Here is a 21,904-nt window from a genome sequence, read left to right as displayed (position 1 = left end):
CTGATTATGTGTATATTTGTGTGTTTGTGTGTATGCACATGAGTGCAGGTGCCCATGGAAGCCAGAAGCATTGCATCCTCCCTGAGCTAGTAAGCCACCTGATGTGGGTACTAGGACTCAAACTCAGGTCTTCTCCTCTGCAAGAGTAGTCCGTGCTTTTTAACTACTGAATCATCTTTCTACACTCCCCTCATTGTTACTTTTCTAAGCATAAGTTTAAGACCTAATTAGTTTCTTCGCAATTGAGAAGACTCAAAAACAAAGACTATCTATTGATGCAACTAATTTCCTAGTCTTTACTAGAACTGTGAGGTTTTTTTTTTTTGGTTTTTCTGTTTGTTTGTTTGTATTTTGGTTTTTCGAGACAGGGTTTCTCTGTGTAGCCCTGGCTGTCCTGGAACTCACTCTGTAGACCAGGCTGGCCTCAAACTCAGAAATCCGCCTGCCTCTGCCTCCCAAGTGCTGGGATTAAAGGCGTGCGCCACCACCGCCCGGCGAACTGTGAATTTTCAATTAAAGATGCCCATATTTTGGATATATTTAATAAATAAAAGGTCAAGAGTATTTTTTTTTAAAACTATGAAAGTCAACGTCTTATCAGCACATTTTTTCAAAGACCTCAAAACATTTTTAAATTGAAAGACTGAAGAAGCCTGAGAATTACTTAATCCTTATTAATTCTACATCTTAAAGTGGCCAACTCAGCCTCCTGTTAAATAGTAATTTAGGGAAACAAGAGTACCCAGGTTATTCAGGCCTATATTCCTAGCTTCTTAGAAGTCTGAAGCAAGAGGATGATCAAGTGAGTTCCATGTCAACCTGGGCAATTTAGTGAGACCTTGTCTTAAAAATGAAAAGAGGGAGACAGTGGTGCTTCCAGACAAGGCTGCAGCTACCAAAGCCCAGAATTTAGGACAGAGCACTTGCACCATGAATCAAGCCATCAGCTTTCCTGTCCTGCTGGCAGTTTTGGTGGTATGCTGGGGGGAAAGGTGCCTGCTTGGTGATAAAGTATCTTTGTCTGATCTAGTATGTCATCAATCTGACCCTGGAGACAAAGATGCATGTTCTCCATTTGCACTGTGGGGTTGCCCAAACACATATACCACTTCCAGACCAGCCTCACCAACAAGCACATCAAGGTCTTCTCAGCCAGTTTCACCGACAAGGAGGAGAGGACCTCTACATGCAAATTTCACCTCTAGCCACTCTCCTGTGGTCTTCAGTTAGAATACCTCTGTGCTCAGAGACATAGCTACATTGCTCAGATAGAAGGATTTAAGCCTCATGGCTCAGAATACCACATGGTGGTAGCAGCTGTTTCTTGTTTCATTTTCCCAGAATTCATTTCTCTGCTCATTCACTCCCTTTATCACCTCACACTTAGGAGAGAAACATATCCTGTTCCTCATAAGGTACTCCTGTGCTACTACATGCCCTAAAATAAGCATTCCACTCACCTTACCACTTTGTTCCCTGTACACCATTGGCTGGTCTTGTAATCTTCATTCCAGAGTTACTTCTGTCTATTGAAAATGGCAGTCAACTCAAGAGTAGAGCACTTACCTAGTATGTGCAGTGCTCTAGGTTCGATCTCTAGTACTACAAAAACAACCCCTAAATTAAAGCTTATGTTAAAAATTTGGTAGCAGAGTTCATGTTAATATGTATAAAGATAGGTATTTGTGAGACAGTGAAGAAAATTATGTAGTTAGAAACTTCCACAGTGGCTCATAAGTCTAGTTAATGCTAAATATTAAATTGTCTTGAATTTGTTATTTTTAAACTACCACTTAAAGGAAATAAAAGTCACTTAGGAATGCTTTACTAGTATCTACAAGACTAAATGTAATAAATCTTAGAATGAAATCTTATACCATTGATCAAGAAGATCATTACAGTAGGCAAAGACTAAATTAAAGTAGTTACTAGTACTAATGTATTCCCATATCAAATTGTTGACAAGAATAAGATAAATTATCTGGTCATAATCTTCTGGTTAAGTTCTATAATCCCGACATATTTGTACAAAGCCTAGTTTTAGTTTTGTAGTAACTTGGCTGCTTAAGACTATATTTCTTCTTCCCCTTGCCCCCAAGCTCTAAGATTGGGGCTCATTACTCGGGCAGTGTTGGTGCTTCCTTAAGGTTGTGATATTGAATAATTCAATGAGGAAGGGGCTCTCTAGAGCATAAAGAAGTTTCTTGCTGTAACTCATTCATTAGTGGTCCATAGAATGGCCTGAATGTTTCAATGGTCAGCCATAATTCCTCAAAGAAAGATCTCTTGGTAGAATCAGCAATGGGATAAATGAAGAAACACATTAACACCCTGATACCTTTATGGTCAGACATATATGGATTTGAGGTCATTTGAGGCCCCTGACCATTGGAATCAGTCAGTTTAGACTGAACTATGAATACCTGAATAGTATAGGCAAGTTGGAAGTTAACATTCTCTGTTACCCAGGTCTTAAGGGCTCAGTTAATGGAAGTAAGAAGGACAAGCCTGTAGGAATGGTCTTATTACTCTAATTGAGAAGGCCTGAGAAGGTACAAGTTCAGGTTAGATTAGTCTACCTCCTGAGAAAGAAGCATTGTCCTTGTGAAAATGAGTCTTACAACAGAGCCTTATGTAGGCAAGAATAAAGCATTTCTAACTCTAAGTATTGTCTTTAAAAGATGAGTTAGTACAAATAGGATTTATTTGTCTTGCTCCTGAAGTAGACTAATGCTTTAGTTGAATATCTTCTGCAAACTCAGGCTTTTGACTTTCCAGGGACATTGTTCAGAAGCAGTCTACTTAGTGACTGTAGCCCAGTTCTGTAGAGCATGCCATGTGGACAAAATGCTTCAGCTTCATAGGTAGGTCAGAATGCTAGGTATGGAGTCAGGACAAAGGGATTCTCAATTGCTGCTATGCAGAGGAGGTCATATAATAATAGTAGAATGTTTTGAGCCCAAGTTTCTAGATGCGCAAAATCCCATTCTGTATTGTCCACTATGATAGCTGTTTGCCATATCAGGCTTTTAACAGAGTAGAAAATATACCCCAAATATAACTACTATCAATAGTCCTGAGGAGTAAAGGACACAGGTATGGATTATCCCTTAGAACCATAGAGTAGGTTTTCTTGAGCTATCTTTAGATGATCAGCTGAGGTGAGAGACCCTTGTCACAGTAATTTGGGAGGGGGGTTGTTTTCCTATGGGGATTTTTCGGCTCCTTGCCATGCATCAGTTTTCTACAACCACAGGTCTCTTTAGTCTGTCAGTCAAATTCTCTATTTTCCTACTGTGAGCAATTTTCTTGAGCCCTCTCACCTTTTGTCACATAGTATCTAGTCCCAAATGTGACATGGGACATTGTGCCACCTAATGCATCCCATTGCCCACCCTCGTAGATGACATTCTTTTAAGGAGGGCTACTTAGACCATCACGATCATCCAATATAATGGGAGCCCCCAGGGCCATGACACCGCCAGGCTCCACAGTTGTGTTCCATAAGTACACAAAGGCATCTTTGGTGGTAGCAGAGCTCAAGTGCAGCAGCTGTACCTGCTGCTTTCTATTGTGGTAAAAAATATTTATACTGAATAGTGTGTCATGTCAGAGCAAGTGAGGCTGGCCTGCTGTAAGAACTCCATCTGTGCCTGCGCACCTGGCTTTCACTGGCATGGAGCTGCTCATAGTTCATGCTCAGAATTTGGCTGGTATAGCCTACCAGGCTGGCTCATGGCAGCTGGTAACTGGTACAGCAGATGCCCATGAACAGCTACAGTGTTGCAAGACACCAACATGAAAGGTAGTGCTGCCTCCCTCCCCTACCTTCTGTAAATGGAATTCTGAGGGCTTTTCTTTGCCCATTTTGCTCCCAATTAACAACACAGCATTTGTATGCCCACTGTAGTCCATTTTAGCTCCTGAGTAAATGACACAGATAACTAATAGAGTTACTAACAAACTGCAGGCACTGTAATGGCCAGATACTCATCTATTCTAACCCTCTATGGCTGCCTGCTTCCCAGCCATGTGGTTCTTTACCTGCGATCTTAGTCTTCTTTCCCTGGCTCGTGCTCTTTTCCATGTGTGTGTCCTCTTGGCGACTCTCTGCCGCCAATTTGCTTGTTCCCAGCCAGTCCTCCTGGTCCTTGCCCAGGTTTCTTCTCTTCTTTTTCCTCTTCTCTCCTTCCTCTTCCTCTTTCTTTTTGCTTTGGACCTCCTGACTGTGATCAGAAGTCCCACCCTATCCTCATCTGCCAGCTATAGGCTGAATCAGCTTTTATTAACCAATCAGAGGTGATAGACAAGAATTTTTACACATCTTTAAGACAGGAGATGCTCCAAATATCATGACAATGCTAACCTCCAGACTGAAGGCAGATCCATCAGCATCTGAATACACAGTGCACAAAACCATCCCCCCACCACCACCAATGTCAATTTTATTGAATTTAAAATAGTCACTTGTGACTGATTGCTTTTTTATTAGCACAAATTTTAAATGTAGATACAATCCAAGAGATTGAGGTTTATATTTTGCTTGGAATAGATGTTTGGGGCTCTTCCAAATTCTCCAGAAATCTGAAGACCAGTGTGGATAGTGTGTTACAAGTTTGAATGAGTTTTTCACCTATATGTTTACATTGCTTCACTCTAGATAATGTGCTAATAGAATTTACCACTTAGAAGTTCAGGTAGATCTAGGTTTTACTTGACCTCCCTAGTGCTAAACGAGAAAATTTAAAGTCCTTTAGATGGAATGAGTTCTTATTTTATCTCAATATCCTATGAAGTAGTTTATGTCTATATTTGGCAAAGTAGGTTAGCTTAAATTTACACAATTTCATGGGTCAGTATCCTTTAAAATGTTTACTGTTTGCTTATAACTTCATTTGAAATTCTAAGTTTCTAGCACATTATCTATACCAAGTTTATATACATTGAGTTACAGTTAATAGTACTGTAAATACTACATACACTAAATTATAGATAACCTGGGACATTAACTTTTAGTAAAAGCAGATTAGAACTATTCTTTCCTGAATCTCTGTCAGGTTTGTTTTCTCATTCCTATGTTGAGTGTATGCTATAGCTTATAAATAATTGCGCTCACAATTAGCTAAGACATATTAATCTACTCAGACAAAATGATATTATAGCCTTGGCTGCTGAGATCACTGTCAATAGATATTTAATATCTTAACAACTTGAGTAAATTATGTAGACACTAGAAATAGAACCAGTTTCCTCTAGGTTTAGCTTTGAATACAATGAGGTTTTTGGAGAATAGAGTAGGAAATGCTTAGAGGGGAAACGAATAGCAGAAATTTAATCAATTATTACTATTATTCTAGCAATGTATAATTTTACTTGTCACTATTTTCTACTTTAGAAATTTAGGCTCAGATGTTAATTAGCTCACAGTTGTGTAATTTTTAACTAAACTGTAAAGCACGGAGTTTAATCCACTGTTTGATTGATGCCACAGACTGAGTTAAATGTGAAACAGAACAAGGTGAAGGGGAGCCTGAGTGACACCCCCAAGCCATCATGAGAGTAGTTAAATATCCTTCAGACTGTGGTTCTGTTGGTTATGGGTCTTAAGTAGATTGATACTGGGCTTTTTAATGTTGATGTTTTATCTGCATTTATGTCTATGAGAGTGTCAGAAGCCCTGGAACTAGTGTTACAGACAGGTTTGAGCTGCCATGTGGGTGCTAGGAATTGAACGGGGGTTGGGGGGGGTAGGGGTAGGTTGGGGAGTGGTGGTGACTACAGCAGCAGTCCCCTGAAAGAGCAGCCAGTGCCCTTACCTTAACTGCTGAGTCATCTCTTCAGCTTCAGCCCCACCTCTCCTTTTTTAAGAAAGGGTTTTGCTATGTAGCTCTAACTGTGGAGCTCACTATGTAGACCAGCCTCCTTGGGAAATAACAGCTCTGCCTGCCTTTGCTGTTATTAAGGACTTGCACCACCATCCCTGGATTATTTTAGTTTATTTTGTAGTACTGAGGATTGAACCTCCAGGGCTTTACCCACATTTGCTACACAAGTGCTCTCTGTCACTGAATCACGTCTCAGGCCATGATCTGCTTTAGAGTGAATTCTTACATCTTTTTTCCTCTCCTTTTCAATTTCAGAATTCTTAAGAGCTTTTAGTCAGGAACTCCTTGTATCTTCTGACTTTGAAAGATTTATTAATTATGTTTTAGAATTTTGAAAACATTCTCAATAAGAATTATTGTAAAAGAACTGCTTTTGTGTAGATTTAGTTGAATTAGCCACCATTAAAATAGACCTAGACTGAGAGTAAACCAACACTCTTATTGAAGTATGAATTGAGACAGTTGGAAAGAGGGAATGGAATTTTTTCACTGTTCTTTACTTTTAATGACAATAAGCTTTCAGGCTTGTTAGTTCCTGGGGAGATTCACACATTCTTAGTACATGGGCACACTTGAATGTTGGACTTTATCACTAGAGACCAGTTCATTATCTGTCCTAAACAGAAACAGTCTTTTAAAGCATTAGAAAGTACAAGTGCATAGTATTAAGTATAATGTTGATTTTGTGTAAACTCTAGCTTTGGGGATGTAGTTTTATGGAGCCAAGATGCAAGGTTTCAGTAAGCTTTATAATAATAAGATTTTCTTTTTAAAAATTAATTAGTCCATTCCATCAGATGGTTTATTGTTTATTATGTTATTTTGTGGTTTTGGAAAGCAAACCTAAGGCCTTGTACATGGGAGGAAAATACTGAGCTATTTGTATTACTGAGCTACATTCTAAGCCAGTGGTTCTCAGCCTTTCTAATGCTATGACCCTTTTATACAGTTCCTCATGTTGTGACCCCAACCATAAAATTATTTTCATTGCTACTTCATAATTGTAATTTTGCTTCTTCAAATTTGTAATTTATTGTTAAATAAATTTCTGATATGTAACCCCTGTAAAAGTATTGTTCAGTCCCCAAAGGAGTCATGACCTGCAGATTGAGAACCACTGCTAAAGCCTTTGTTTTTATTTTATAATGAATTTTTTTTGGAGAAAAGTTCTTGCTATGTAGCCCTAGTTAGCCTGGAATACATTATGTAGATGAAGCTGCAACTCACAGAGATCCCCTTGTTTTGAGGATTAAAGGCATGTGCCACCAAGCACAGTGTATTATTATTGAGACTTAGGTATTGTTAAATATCACGGGCTGGCCTATAATGCCCAGTCCACTTGCCTCTGTCTCCTGAGATTACACTTAAGGGCCATCACAAGTGGTTCCAATATCTATTTTGTGAACTGGTTGTATATTTGTATGTCAGAGAGGAATAGATTTTCTTTGACAAAAGTTACTGTATGTGTATCTTCTTGGGGAAGGCAGCTTTTGGATAGTATAACTCCTTCCTCCTACACTGTTTACATTTGTGAGTACTATATTTGAAGGAGGGGGGCCATACTGTTATATAGCTGTTATAATAAAATCTCAAAGTCTATCAAAAAGGTTAGTGTAAAGGTCTGGTTCCAAACATGGCTCAGAGCTCCCTTCTTTGTACCAGAAAAGTTATCTCTGCCTTTGTTTTTATGGAAGCAAAGGACTCTTTCTCATGCTTTGATTTGATTACTTTAAAATCTTGAAGATTGTGAAACAGTTTTATAATTGTTAATGTTTATTGATTCTTTAGTGTCTCTCCTCCACAAGATGGAATTGGTCTGCTAGGCAAATGCAGTACCATTGAGCCTGTGTCACACCCTCAGCCCATGTTTCCTCATAGAAAGTGTAAATGTCTGTGTTTGGATTGTCTTTTGCCTGCATTTAAAGAGGAATAGACTTATCTACTTTGTTAGGTGGCCACCTCCTAAATAATGCAAACATGCACTGCATGAAGGAAGGAGTTAGCACAGAAACAAGAGACCCCACCTCAAGGTAGAAGAGAACTAACTCCTGAAAGCTGTTCTCTCATTTCTAAAGACTCTCAGGCTTATAGGGGTGATTCTCTTATCTATGTCACCAGTGTTGAGATTACAGGTGCCTGCCACCTCATCTGGCATTTTTATATGGGTTCTCTGGTTGTGGGTTAACATTATGACATGCTGAGCCATCTCCTTGGACCAGCCTGGAAATTCCTTAGACTTCTAAGTACAGGATTGTTAGAGAAGGCCAAAATTGTATTACTTTGTCTTTTTCAGAATCTCAGTATAGGGGAATAAAACCCCAAACATCTTTTATCCGATGTTGCCTTATCAGGCAAGGTGCCTAGGGCATGGTTCCTGCTTTGAGTGCATATAGAGAGCCAAAACTCTTAACATGTATGCAATGACTAAGTTTAATTCAGTTCTATATAAATTAATAATGAAGATGATTAAATAATGATTGTATTTCATAGGCAGTTGTCAGTATGTTTGTAATTTCTTAGAAATTAGCCATGAATTCCGTTCAAACTATTCTGTTGGTTAACTTACAAAAAAAAAAGATCAATTTTTCTGAACCCCAGCTATTGTTTCTTCTAACAAAGAGGAACATTTTTACTAAGGACACAGGTAACAAGTTTATGATGAGCAGAGATGTGAAGCTCCTGAGAGCTTTCCTGTGTCGCCTTCTCTTTCTTGTGGTGGTACTGAAACAGGGTTTCTCTTTTTTTGTAGTCTTAGCTGTGCTGGAACTCACTCTGTAGATGAGGCTGGCTTCAAAGTAAGATCTGCCTGCCTCTGGCTTCTCAGTGCCTTTATACCTCACTTCTGTGCTTCCTTCTTAAGAAAAAGTTAAATGGTTTCCATCTAAGACCATATGCTAAATGACAGAACAAGAATTTGATCTTTTTAGCCGTAGAGCAAATCTGTCTTATCCAGCTTTTCTTGCAGCTCTGTGGTAGTGTTTAATTATGATCCTTCATATTCTGTCTCATCATTCCTTTGAAGGGGTAGGTTCTAGCTTCCACCCAGGGAACCTTTGGTTTTAAACAGTCTTCCTTCAGCTTCTGAGTAAAGGGGCTACAGGTGTTCTCTGTCTCATCCATTTTATCATTCCAAGGTTTTGTGAAGTGTTTTGTGGGTTTGGCTTTCATTTTCATATAATTTGTATATAATTTCTTTATAATTTATAATTTTATAATTTTGTAATCTAATTTCTTATGAAAAAGGAAGCTTTATTTGGCCAGGTGAGGCTAAGAGGGACGAATTTCCAGCTCTATTGTTATTCTTGAGAGTAGGTCAGCTTTGAGAGATTTTCTTTTTCTTTTTTAAATATGTATTTACTTATGTATATGAGCACTCTATGTGTATGCCTGCATGACAGGAGAGCATCAGACAGAAGAGGACATCATATCCCACTATAGGTGGTTGAGCCACCATGTGGTTGCTGGGAATTGAACTCAGGACCAGCCTGAGAGATTTTCTTTTTCAACAGATTAAATTTAAAAAAGAAACATTTGGGAACCAAATAGCTTTAGAGAGATAAACATATTAAACTTTATTTTTTTAATATGCTCCGGATGAGAATCAACTTAATCATTTCCTCACTGCCAAGAAGTACATTTTACTTAATTTTGATCAGTCATGAGAGGATGAAATTTTCAGCAATGATAATAGTGGTTAGCTGCTGTTGCTCACTGTCCCTCCCCCCTCTGCTCCCTGTCCCACACCCTCCACCTCCCCATACATCCAGGCAAACACAAGACAGTTTCTCTGTGTGGTTCTGGCTGTCCTGGAGCTCCCTCTGTAGACTTGGCTGGCCTAAAACTAAGAGCTCTGCTTGCCTCTGACTCCTGACCCCTGAGATTAAAGGCATGTGCCACCACTGCCTGGGTTTTTGCTTATTTCTTGCTGTAGGTAGTTCATCTGCCAGAGTGTTTGATTCTTAATTTCCTTAGCTCATAGTAAAATTAGCCCAAACTGCTTTTTTCACCTGAGTTCAATCCCTGAGACCCACTTTGTAGAAGGATAGAAGTAATTTATAAACATAAAATAAGTAAATGTAGAAAAATAACAGTAGTAGCAAGACATTAGAGCATTAATATAATTATTCTTTGAAGGTTGGTAATATAGACATTCTGTTATAATTAATTTCCTCATTGTTTTTCTTAATCCTTTGTTGTATACTTAGTGTTAGTCTGCTTTCTGATTGCTTCCCTTTATCTGTCACTTGTTGGGAAATTTTTCCTCTTAGCATTGTTGCCGTCCATTCATCCTATTTCTAGAATCTAGAGTCTAGAGACACCTTGGAGATATATCTTCAGGGTAAATTCCTAGGTGTTGCACTGGTGGGTCAGAGGAAAGATTGAGCACGTGAGTTAGTTACTTGGTTAGACATTGTGGAATTCTCCTGCCTCAAGAATTATATTTTCCAACTAGGTATATCTTATTTAATAAATATAAAACAAAATGTATATTTAGTATAGCTGTTACCTTTGGTGAAATGTGTATATTTCCTTTTCATTAAAATGGCCACATGTAACGAGTCTGCATGTTGCTGGCTCCTGTTAATGTCCACTTCTCCTGTGTGTCTTGTGTAGTGGCTATTTAGGTTCATATATCCATTTACATGATAAGATTGTAAAGGACAGAGTCCTTGTCTGATCAGTCTTTAGTAAGGTGCTTTGGACTTGAGTAATATAATGGTTGTAAGTTAAATAGCCCTCACACGCATCTGCTAATACGAAGATGCCTTTTCTTGTGCACATTAACCACCAAATTCTGTGTAATGCTAACTACAAATTGCTCCTACATTGGGAAAAAGATGGAGGATCTTCATCATTTGGTAGTTCGTTTTCTGCCGTATTTTTAAATGTGGGTATGTCTGTGCCCTTGGAATCCAGAGATGGAGTTATAGGTACTTGTAAGCTCACCCAACATTAAGTGCTGGGAACTGAACTCAGGATCTGCAAATTTCTTTACTTAAAGCCCTTTTAACTTTAAGGAGGAATACTTTGGGTAATAATAACAAAAAGATAGTTTCTGGAGTACTTTTATTTAAATGACACCAAAAAATTTGTTACATACTTCTGTTTTTTTCAAAGATTTTAGTAGCCGGGCGGTGGTGGCGCACGCCTTTAATCCCAGCACTTGGGAGGCAGAGGCAGGCGGATTTCTGAGTTCGAGGCTAGCCTGGTCTACAGAGTGAGTTCCAGGATAGTCCGGGCTATAAAGAGAAACCCTATCTCCAAAAGCCAAAAAAAAAAAAAAAGATTTTAGCATTCTTCCTGTGGTTTCATCTAGAGTTTTATTTTTTTATCTTTTATTTACCTTTATTTTATTTGCATTGGTGTTCTGCCTGCATGTATGTCTATGTGAGTGTGTTAGATCTTGGAGTTACAGACAGTTATAAGCTGCCATGTGGGTACTGGGATTTGAAACTGGGTCTTCTGAAAGAGCAGTCAGTACACTTAACCACTATTGAACCATCTCTCCAGCCCCCATATAGAGTTTTCAAATGTTAAGAATTGAAACAATTATTGTTTATGTGTGTGTGTGTATGTGTGTGTGTGTGTGTGTGTGTGTGTGTGTATGTGTTTGTGTGAGATTGTGTTAGGAGTCAAGCAGAATGTCTAAGAGTCATAGGATACTCAGTGAATAAGACTTTATGATGATATAGTACACAGTGGTTGGTATGTTACAGTTCTTAGCTATCAGTCAAGTTTTTTTGCAGTTCTTTTTGCATTTGATAGATACTTGGAGTGTTACAATTGTTTTTACAAATATTTTAACAGTATCTACTTTTTGACAAATTCTAGGAGGTATACTTAATATTTAAAGCTACTAATATATTCTCTATAAACAAGTATTTTTAGCATGCATGATAGGGTTCTGTGTGTTTTTACTAGGTTTTACCTTTTACTTACTGCTTCTTTCTTTGTACTATCTAGGTCAGGTGTCCTACTACTGCCTTATATACTTGACTTCAGTTAGACAAATAAAGTCTTACTATTTGTGTACAGCTTTCTGTTTAGTAAAACAGAAAGGGCCTCTGGTTCTTCCAGCTACTAGGATCTCAAGAAGATCCTTTACCCTTCCCTCTTCCTCTATACTCTTTCACAATGAGTTCTTAGAACTGGGTCCAGCTTCCATTTTCTTGAACTTTTTCTCATTGTTCTTAGTCTTTTTGTTGTAACTGTCTTCTGGGTTTTTTTCCCCCTTAAGTATGATTTTTGTTCTTTTTCAGATTGAAGTAGCTGTCGTCCTAGAGTCAAACACTCCAACCCAGGGTTAACTTTATCTATTAAAATTTATCTTTTGGCATCTCCTGTGGTGGTAAAGGTCTGTTATCCCTGTACTTAGGAAGTGGAGGCAGGGGGATCTTGAGTTCTATAGACTGCTTAGCAAGCTCTTGTTTCAAAAACCCCAAGGGCTGGGGATATTCAATAAGAAACCAGTTTCCAGTGTAGAACAGGACTTTGGATTTGATCCCTAGCCTTAAATCCAAACATTGTTTTTTATTTTTTGTCTTCTTAATATAGATTCTCTCTTGAATTATGCTTATTTTCTTCTTTTACATAATATCAAAAAAATAAAGAATTAGAAGGAAATGCTTAGAGATCATGTTCATTATATAAATGTAAAAAGTTTCAAGGACACAGATGTGTAATAGTAGTTTGATTTCCTGTGTACCCATCATAACTTTAATAACTGGCAACTTTTTGCTCATGTTGTTTTATCTATCTTTATAATTCTTGATTCCAACTCTAATTTACTCAGAAATACTTTTTAAGTATTTATCTTTAATGGTTTTATTTGTTTATTTTTTTTCCTTTTTTCTTTTTTTTGAGACGGCTTCTCTGTGTAGCCCTGGCTGACCTGGAACTCATTCTGTAGACCATCCAGGCCTCAAACTCAGAAATCTGCCTGCTTCTGAAGGTTTTAATTTATCAGTTTACCTACTACTATACAGGGCACCTATACACTTAGTAGATTATTAAGGTTTTTAAATGTTATATGATTCTTTAACAACTTTCTTTATGGGCAATACTACTTGTTTAGTGATTTAAATCTACTGTATCATTTTTCCTCAGATATCCAAGTCTGCCTTGTAGAACTCAACTGTATAGATTTACAGAATTCAACAGACATTCATACTTTTATTGCACTTACATTAGTTTGTATGTAGAGGCTGGTCGATATACGGGGTTATGGAACACATGTTCTGGTCAGAAGACAACCCATGGAAGTCATTTCTCTGCCATGTAGATTCCTGGGGATTGGACATAATTATCAGGTTTGGCATCAGACACTTTTCCAGCCTGCTACTTTGCCAGCCATAGAGATTTTAATTAAGAACTTTGTCTTTTTTTTTTCTTTTAATTTAAAATCTGTCATAGCATTTGTAGCACAGTTTGGGAATATACTAGGTAGGTAATGACTTTGAGGTCATATTATTGGTCTAGATCTTGTGTCCATGGAATTATTTACCAGTAGCCCTAATTTTTCTCCCTGGATAGTTAATTTTTACATTTTTAGATAGCATTCGTGTTCAACGGCTTGGGACCTGGTTTTAAATTTCATTTTGAAAATTTATACATTTCAGGAAGATATTATATGTGAAATCTAATAGGAACTACTCTGAATTTGTATTTTAGTTTGTTACTATTATTTTAAAGTTTAGTGCTTTTTAGTGACTTCTACTTGTTTGTATTTGACAAAAATAAATTTGTTTGTTTGTTTATTTAGACAGAGTCTTTCTATAACCCTGGGTGTCCTGGAACTCTCTGTGTAGATCAGGCTGGCCTTGAACCCTGAGTCTGTCTGCCTTTGCCTCCTGAGTGTTGGGTTTAAAGGTGTGTACTACCAGGTCTGGCTTCAAAAATTAATTTTAAAGTTTGCTAATTTTTAACTAACGTTATTGTAAAAGTAGTTCATTATGGAAAATAAGATGAAGCACACTCAAGAACTCAAGTTCATAAATTTCTAAATTTTAAAATTACTACTTTTTTTAAAAAAGTGTATGTCTGCCAGTCTTTTGTATGTGGTCATGGATTTGTTGAATTACATACATTGGTATTCTTTTTCTCCCCTTTCTCAGATATTATTTCCTTGTCATGCCCTTGAACCATAGCAGTAGATACTAACATTTAACATTCTGAAGCCCATTTGCTAATTTCTAACTATAAAAAAACCAACATATGCTTTATTTCAGGTTGTAGTCCTACATGCATTGTCATTTTTATGACTTGAGGTAAAGGTTACCAGTTTATTTATCCTGATTGACTCAGCATGTTAAGACTTTAGACTTGGAGACTTAGAAGTCAGAGGATTCTATACACTGCATGGAAGATTTGAGTTCAGTCTTCCAACACTGTATGCTTTATTATTCTCATCTCTGTGGGATGGAAATTTCTTAGAACCAGGGGCATGGCTGCAAATATTAATTTTTCTCTTTCCTTGGGGTCTGGTCTAGAATAGACACTCAGTTATGCCAAGTATCACTTCTGTTGCTGCAGGTCAGCAATACTTAATTTATACGTAATCTTATAACTGTGAAACATGCTACTTCAAATTTAGGTTGGGTATAATAAAGTGTCACATACGTTACAGTCCCAAGTTCTTGGGAGGCTAGTTTGAATATAAGAATTCATTTTTTTTTTTTAAAAAGGCTTTCATAAAAATTGCATGTCATCCAGAGTTACAGTCACCTGAAGGCTAAATTGGGCTGTGGAGTAAGATAATTTCTTCGAGTGGCTGTTAGAAGGAAGTATCAGTTCCTCACCACATGGCTTATGTGTGCTGCTGATGTGGTAGCTGATTTTTCACTAGAATAAAGAGAGAGCAAATGGGAAGTTCCAGTGCCTTTATGAGCTAATGTTGGGTGCTGTAGTGACATTTACTTGTAGAAGTGCAAGGGAAGGTGCATGTGCATTTGCAGGTCAACATCAGACGTCTTTATCAGGCTCTCTCTCCGTCTTATTTTTTAAAGATTTTATTACTTGTTCATGTGTATATATGAGTATAGATGCCCCTGGAGGCCAGAAGAGGGTGTTAGACATCTCCAGGGACTGAAATTACAGGAGGTTGTGAGCCATCCCACCCCTAACATGGATGCTATGAACTGAATTTCTGTTATCTATCTGAAAGAGCAGCAAGTACACACCAGAAGAGGGTATAGGATCCCATTGCAGATGGTTGTGAGCCACCATGTGGTTGCTGGGAATTGAACTCAAGACCTCTGAAAGAGCAAGCAGCCAGTGCTCTTAACCGCTGAGCCATCTCTCCAACCTAACTACTGAAACTTCTCCAGCCTCTTTACTTCTTCTTTTTTTTTTTTTTTGAGATTTTTTTTTAAAAGCCTGTTAGTTCACTTTTAGAATTCCCAACAAACACTTGGGTGTCTGAGGTTGGAGGGTATCTATCCAAAATAAGAAGCCAATGACTAAAAGAAAATATTCATAGTATAATATATGTGACCAAAAAGTTGCAACCCAGAAATATATAAAGAACTTATAAGACAGGTGGATCTCTGTGAGTTCAAGGACAGCCTGGTCTACATACAGAAACCCTGTCTTGAAAAACTAGGGGATGGGGGAAGAATTTATGCAATTTAGTAATCCAATGTACACACAGACAAACACATAAATACTGCAGCGGGAGAAATTGCAGTAGATACTTAAAAGTATGTGAATAGTCAGTAATCACAAATAGTCTTCATTAAACATCATTTAATCATTAGAAAATCAGGAATTAAATCCACAATGAAAGGGCTGGCTCAGTGGTTAAGAGCACTTGATCTTGTAGAGGACCTAGATTTGGCTCCTAGCACTCACAGTGGCTTATCTGCAACTCCAGTTCCAGAGGATCCAATACTCTTATGGCCTCCACAGGGACCCAGCACACAGAAACACAGGGCATTTACATACATGCAAGCAAAATACTCATGTATAAAATTTTTAAAAATTCTTAAAAAAAAAAACCACAGCAGGCTTTTGTGTGTGTGTGTGTGTGTGTGTGTGTGTGTGTGACTATTGCTGTAAAGAAATATCACAACCAAAGCAAGTCTTATAAAAGAAAGCATTTAACTGGGAGCTTGTATACAGCTTCAGAGGTTTTGTCCATTATCATCATGTTTAGGAGCATGGCAGCAGGAGGCAGGCATGGTGCTAGAGAAGTAGATGAGAACTACATTCTGATTCCGGTCCACTGTCCAAGAGGCCCCTGGACCTGGTTTTGGCTTTTTAAACCTCAAAGCCCACCCCCATTGACATACTTTCTGTAATAAGGCCACAACTCCTAACTTTCAAACAATGCCACTACCTGATGACTAAACATTCATATATGATACTATGGGGGGGGTCATTCTTACTCAAACCACTGTAATATACCTTTTAGAGTGGCAAAAATTAAGACAGTAAAGATTGTTAGCCAGGCATTGTAATGTACTCAGGAGGCAGAGGTTGGTGGGGCTCTGAGTTTGAGGCCAGCCTGGTCTACAGAGTTAGTTCCAGGACAGCCAGGGCTATACAGAGAAACTCTGTCTCCAAAAAAAAAAAAAGAAAAAAAGAAAAGAAAAGAAAAGGAAAGAAAAAAGAAAAACAAAAAAGCCAAGACTGGTAATTCTAGATGTTGCTAATGATTTGTAGTAGCTTGGAACTCAAAATAATTATTAATGGAAATATATGACAGTATGCCACTTAGGAACATATAGTTGAGCAGTTTCCTATAAAGTTAAAAGTGTGCATTTTATATAACCTAGCAGTTTTACTTCATTTAGAAGCAAAGGTTCATCAACATGTGAGTCATAAATTACAGTACTTTCATGTAATGGATGTCACTCAGCAGGAAATGAAGCCATGGAGGCAGCTTAGTGGTATAGTGCTTGCTCATTATTTATAAGTTACTAGGTTTGAGGCAAGGCAATGGGGTGTCTTTGTGATGTTTTCCTACCAGTAAGATATGCTTTTATGGCCACTTTGCCATTTGACTTCTGTTTCTAAAGGTGTTTGTTAAGGTAGGTAGGCAAAGGACTACTTAATGATTCCTTGTGACTGACTTGTCTCTTATTGTAGATTCTCACAAACACAAAGATAAACACAAAGATCGAGAACACCGGCATAAGGAGCACAAGAAGGATAAGGAGAAGGACCGGGAAAAGTCTAAGCATAGCAACAGGTAAGGATTGACCAACTGGGTTCTTCATTCAACAGGGAGTTGGCATCCTTGGCTTCCATGGATAGGTATCAGCTTGAGGTGAGTAGCGAACTGTATCTTACCTGCTGTAGTTACTGAAGAGGATGCTTTGAGAACTCAGACCTCACTTATTGTTATTGTTGTTGTTTAGATCTAGATGTACGGAGGGAGCACAGTCGATGATCTTCTTCTCATGTGTATTTCATAATCACTAAAGTATAGATCGATTTTAACAGGCTGCTTAACCAAACATGCAGGGCTTACCTTGGTAAAAAGTGATTTGATGCCATTGTTTCTTAGATTTTAAAGCTATATTTATATTAAACTTTATATTTTAAAACTGCTTCATTAGTTTGTCTTATTGTCAGCAGACAAGTTAAAGAGAATTTCTGTTCTTTTGTAATAATTGTGTTTTGTTTTATCATTTTTTTGAGACCTGATTTCTTTGTATATAGCCTTGGCAGTCCTGGAACTAGCTCTGTAGATCCGGCTGCCTCTGCCTTTTGAGTTCTAGGATTAAAGGTGTGTACCGCCACCACCTGGCCAGTAATAAATGTTTTTTATGAGTCATTAAAATAACCAGTTTAATTTTCTCTTATGAAGACATTTCTTCTCAAATCATGTACTCCTCCTGTTTTTCCTATCACATAGTCATTTCTTACAACTTAGTTTCCATTTTGTTTATTCTTAATCTTAATCTCAGCACTTGAGTTAAGTTTTGCTTTTTGTGTATCTTGTCTTCCTCAATTTACATTTGTCTAGCTAATATTATTATTTACCAAAATAGACTTGAGAAAACATTTGAAAATATTTAAAAGAAAGGTTAATATTTAAAAACAGGCCTTTCCAAAATGATTTCACATTCTCTGACATATATGACTTCATCAACCATAATTTATGATTAGAATGAGCGGGAGGGACAGCATAAAGCAAAAGTGTAACCAAGGACTTAGGGACTAATTTCTTATCTTGTTTTACTCATATCTTTTCTTAAAAGTAAAGGTGATATTTTATTGTCATCTTTGATTAAAAGACTATAATAATTCAATAGCCTCTGTTTTGGGAATCCTGGCCTGTTTACTAATGTGTCCCATGATTTTCACTAGGTCACCTAAAACCTTTTTCTCTAGTGCTTCACAGGAGGCCAAGGAATCAATAAATGTAAAGATCTTTGTGAAATGTTCTAAAAATATGAAAACAATAATATTTTCTCCATCTACCATAATTACAGTTTTGAGTAAGCACACAGATTTAGGTGGCTTTTTTTGTTTTGCTTTTTTTTGCTCTTGTTTTTTTGTTTTTGTTTTTTTTTTTCTTTTTGACAGTGTCTAAAAATGGTTTTTTTGTTTTGTTTTGTTTTGTTTTGCTTTTCAAGACAAGGCTTCTCTGTGTAGCCCTGGCTGTCCTGGAACTCACTCTGTAGACCAGGCTGGCCTCAAACTCAGAAGTCCGCCTGCCTCTGCCTCCCAAGTGCTGGGATTAAAGGCGTGCGCCACCACCGCCTGGCCTAAAAATGTTTTAAAATACCAGTTTATGTCACTTCTTTCTCTTTGGATTCCAAATCTCTCAAACCTGATTCTAAAAGCACTAGTCACTTCAAATTCTAACTTTAGGAAAACTTCATCTCCGACTGTCTCCTATTATTTTGGCCTCTGACATTGCATGGTTACACCAATCAAATGATATTATGACTTATGTAATTTATTTTTTTATTAGATTTATCTTATGGGTGTTTTATATGTATGTGTACCTTCATGTATGTATGTGCACTACATGTATGCCTGATACCCTCAAAGATCAGAGGAGGACATTAGATCCTCTGGAATTGGAGTCATGTGGATGCTAGGAACTGAATCCAGGTCCTCTGCAAGAGCAACAAACACTCTTAACAGTTTTGCCATCTCCATAGTCTTCATTTTTTGATAATGTAACTATGATTATATGTTGGTGACTTTCATGAATTTGGCACAAGTTTTAGTCATTTGGAAAGAGGGAGCCTCAAGTGGGAAATTGAAAAACAGCCTATAGGCAAGAGGTGGTGGTGAGGGTGTTGTTCTAGTTTATAATGATTGATGTTAAAAGGCTCAGTCTACTTTGGCTGCAGTTGTAGTTGTTTAAGAAGGCTGGCTGTACAACCCAGGCAGAGTAAGCCAGTAAGCAGCATTCCTTCATGGCTTCTGCCTTGGCTTCCTTCAGTGTGCTGTGACCTGGGACATGTAAGCCAAATAAACCATTTCTGTCCCAAGTTCCTTTTGATCAGTGTTTTTATCAGAACAATGGAAGTTAAACTAGGACAGAGTAATAATATTTTACAGATCAAATTTTTAAAAAACACTTTGAAATAAAAGGGCTGTTTTTCTAGCTCTTAAGGCATTACTGGGCTTGTAGTGTGACCAGGCAGCTCTCTTAATCATTCTTAATCATATTTTCTTTAATTTTAGGTGTAATATTGAAAGGCACTGTGAAACAAAAGGTCAAGTTCTGCTATTCACAAGCTGTATCTTAATCTAAGCATCTTACCTTCTTTGCCTCCTTTTCATTTTTGGTTGACTTCGTGCTTAGTAATTTAGATAATGATGGTGGTGATAACAATTACTACAAAACCTAATAAAAGATCATGTAGATAAATTGCAGCTGTCAGTTTTTGTAGTGAAATCTAACTCAGTAGTTAATTTAAAAAAGAAGTATCTGGGCTTAGTGGCACTTGGCTTGGGAGGTAATGGCAGGAGGGTGACCAAATTCCAGGCCAAACTGAGGTATAACTGTCTCAAATATAATTAAAGGGGCATTCCAGATGGTAAGAAAAGCATGAAAATGGTTAAGGGATGTAGCTCTGTGGTAGTGTGTACCACCTAGAATACACAAGCCCTAAGTTTATTCCTAATATCACAAGGAACAAAACATAAACAAGACATGTTACTGTTGTAGCATGTATTTTGTTTCAGAAGAGATCCAATTAGGTGGATACCCTGTACAAAGGATAGGACAGAAACGAGGTCCAAAACCTCTTCAGATAAAATACCTTCTGAAAACTGTTTAAAGAAGTTGCTTTAATTTAAAGAAGAGCTTGATTTTAAAGTGAGGAAGAAGCTAATTGAACAGTTTAGAAAGAGGAATTTATAATACAGAAAAGGTTCTTGTTTTGGATAATTGGGCAGCTCTTTATAATAAGATAGGTAGCCACAAAAGGATAAGCTGTAAACCAAAATGCAATGGATAAAGAACTTGATGGATAAGGAATAGAAGTTTGGAATGTAAAGAACTTAAATGGAGAAAGAAATAGAAGTTTAGAATGTGTATTGATTTGGTCATCTTTGGGAACATCCTTTTATCTTCTCTAGCCTGCAAACAAAGGAATAATCTATTCTATGTGAATTTTCTGTAATTGCACACAGTATTCCTACCCTGGCACAAGTTGCAATGATTTTCTTCAGACAGCAAGTCCAAACTAACCTAATGGAAAATTTCTAGTGATAAACACTTCATAAGTTATGTTGGTTTGTTTATATGTTTTGAGATGGCTACCTAGGCTGGCTTTAATTAAACTGTAGATCTTGTTGGGATTATATACATATGGATATAAGTTTAAAATTTTATGACTTTCTGAGCACCCTCAGGAAATACAACCCTGGGACTTGATTCACCCCTTTGTCTAGTATATTCACAATACATACATTCTCATCCTGTTTGTCAATCATTATTCAAAAGTTGTGTTCAATTTACCTTTATTTAATACCTTCAAAGTGTGAGCATAGTGATGCAACAATTAGGGTATACTAAAACAAGCAGTAAGTGTTTCTTGTAAGTGGAAAGCAAAAGTTCTCAAAGGAGAGGGTGAATGATTGTGTTGAGAGCTACAGAAAATTATGACTGTTGATATTAATCCCTTATACCTAATTCATAGATCAAATTTTATAGTAGATGTGCTTGTATAAGGAACATCAACCCCACCCACACACTCATCCCCACCCTGCCCTTGTATATAGAGTTGGGTACTAACCTGGTGTTAGGCATTCACTACATCCAAGGTAGTAATTCAAGCATAGTCCTTGTGATTTTGCTGAGTAGCCTAATGATGATGGACATTCAGTAGCTGCTATGCTTTAGAACCTTTTCTAAAACTAGCTGCTGTACTATTTTCCGGGAGATAACTTAAAGTTATCTGGAATTCCTTTATTTAAAGCATTTAAGCTTTATTTTGTTGCCTGCTTTCCTTGTAAAACCATTAATTTCTTTCCTTCTATATCTTTGAAGCCTACTCATTCTCTTATAGGAGTGCCCAAGATTATTGTCTGTCACCTTTAGTGTCTGCTGCTTTGCATAGTTGGCAAATATTAGTGACTAAGTCCACTTCTCAGAAGATGAGCAGATTTTTTTTTCAACCTAATAGTGTTTGTTTTGGGAAGCATTAGAATGGTTAATTTCATGACTGGAGACAAACTGCCTGAGTTGAAATCCTCATTCTTTTAATGCAAGTTACTTAAGCATTCTGTGCTTTAATTTCCAGACGTGCAAAGTTTAGATGTCAGTACTCATTTCAGGGGTTTGTTGGAGCAAGATGTGTATAATATTAGGTGGTAATATCTTTGCTATTTGCTAAATACTTTAATTGACCATAAAATAAAGTATAGATTTTTATGGCTTCTCATAGCCAACATCTAGCCTCCTAGAATATCAGACTCTGGGTTCTGCAGGAGTTCTACTACCCTCTTTTAATTTTTTTCCCTAAAGATTAATTATTTTTTAGCCGGGCAGTGGTGGTGCATGCCTTTAATCCCAGCACTTAGGAGGCAGAGGCAGGTGGATTTCT

General features: G+C 37.4%; 1 protein-coding gene across 1 annotated transcript in view; it reads left to right on the top strand.

Moving 5' to 3' along the window:
• Top1 (DNA topoisomerase I) overlaps nt 1–21,904 on the top strand; it is an 84,854-nt gene that overhangs the window by 8,832 nt on the left and 54,118 nt on the right. The window contains exon 3 of the mRNA XM_028786747.1: nt 16,974–17,076. Within this exon, the coding sequence (XP_028642580.1) occupies nt 16,974–17,076 (103 nt within the window). The remainder of the gene's footprint in view (nt 1–16,973; nt 17,077–21,904) is intronic.

Source organism: Grammomys surdaster, unplaced genomic scaffold (genome assembly GCF_004785775.1).
Source record: "Grammomys surdaster isolate TR1022 unplaced genomic scaffold, NIH_TR_1.0 125574, whole genome shotgun sequence".
In the NCBI taxonomy this organism is placed as follows: Eukaryota; Metazoa; Chordata; class Mammalia; order Rodentia; family Muridae; genus Grammomys; species Grammomys surdaster.
Note: the sequence above shows the minus strand (reverse complement) of the source record. Positions and strands in the feature narration are given on the sequence as shown.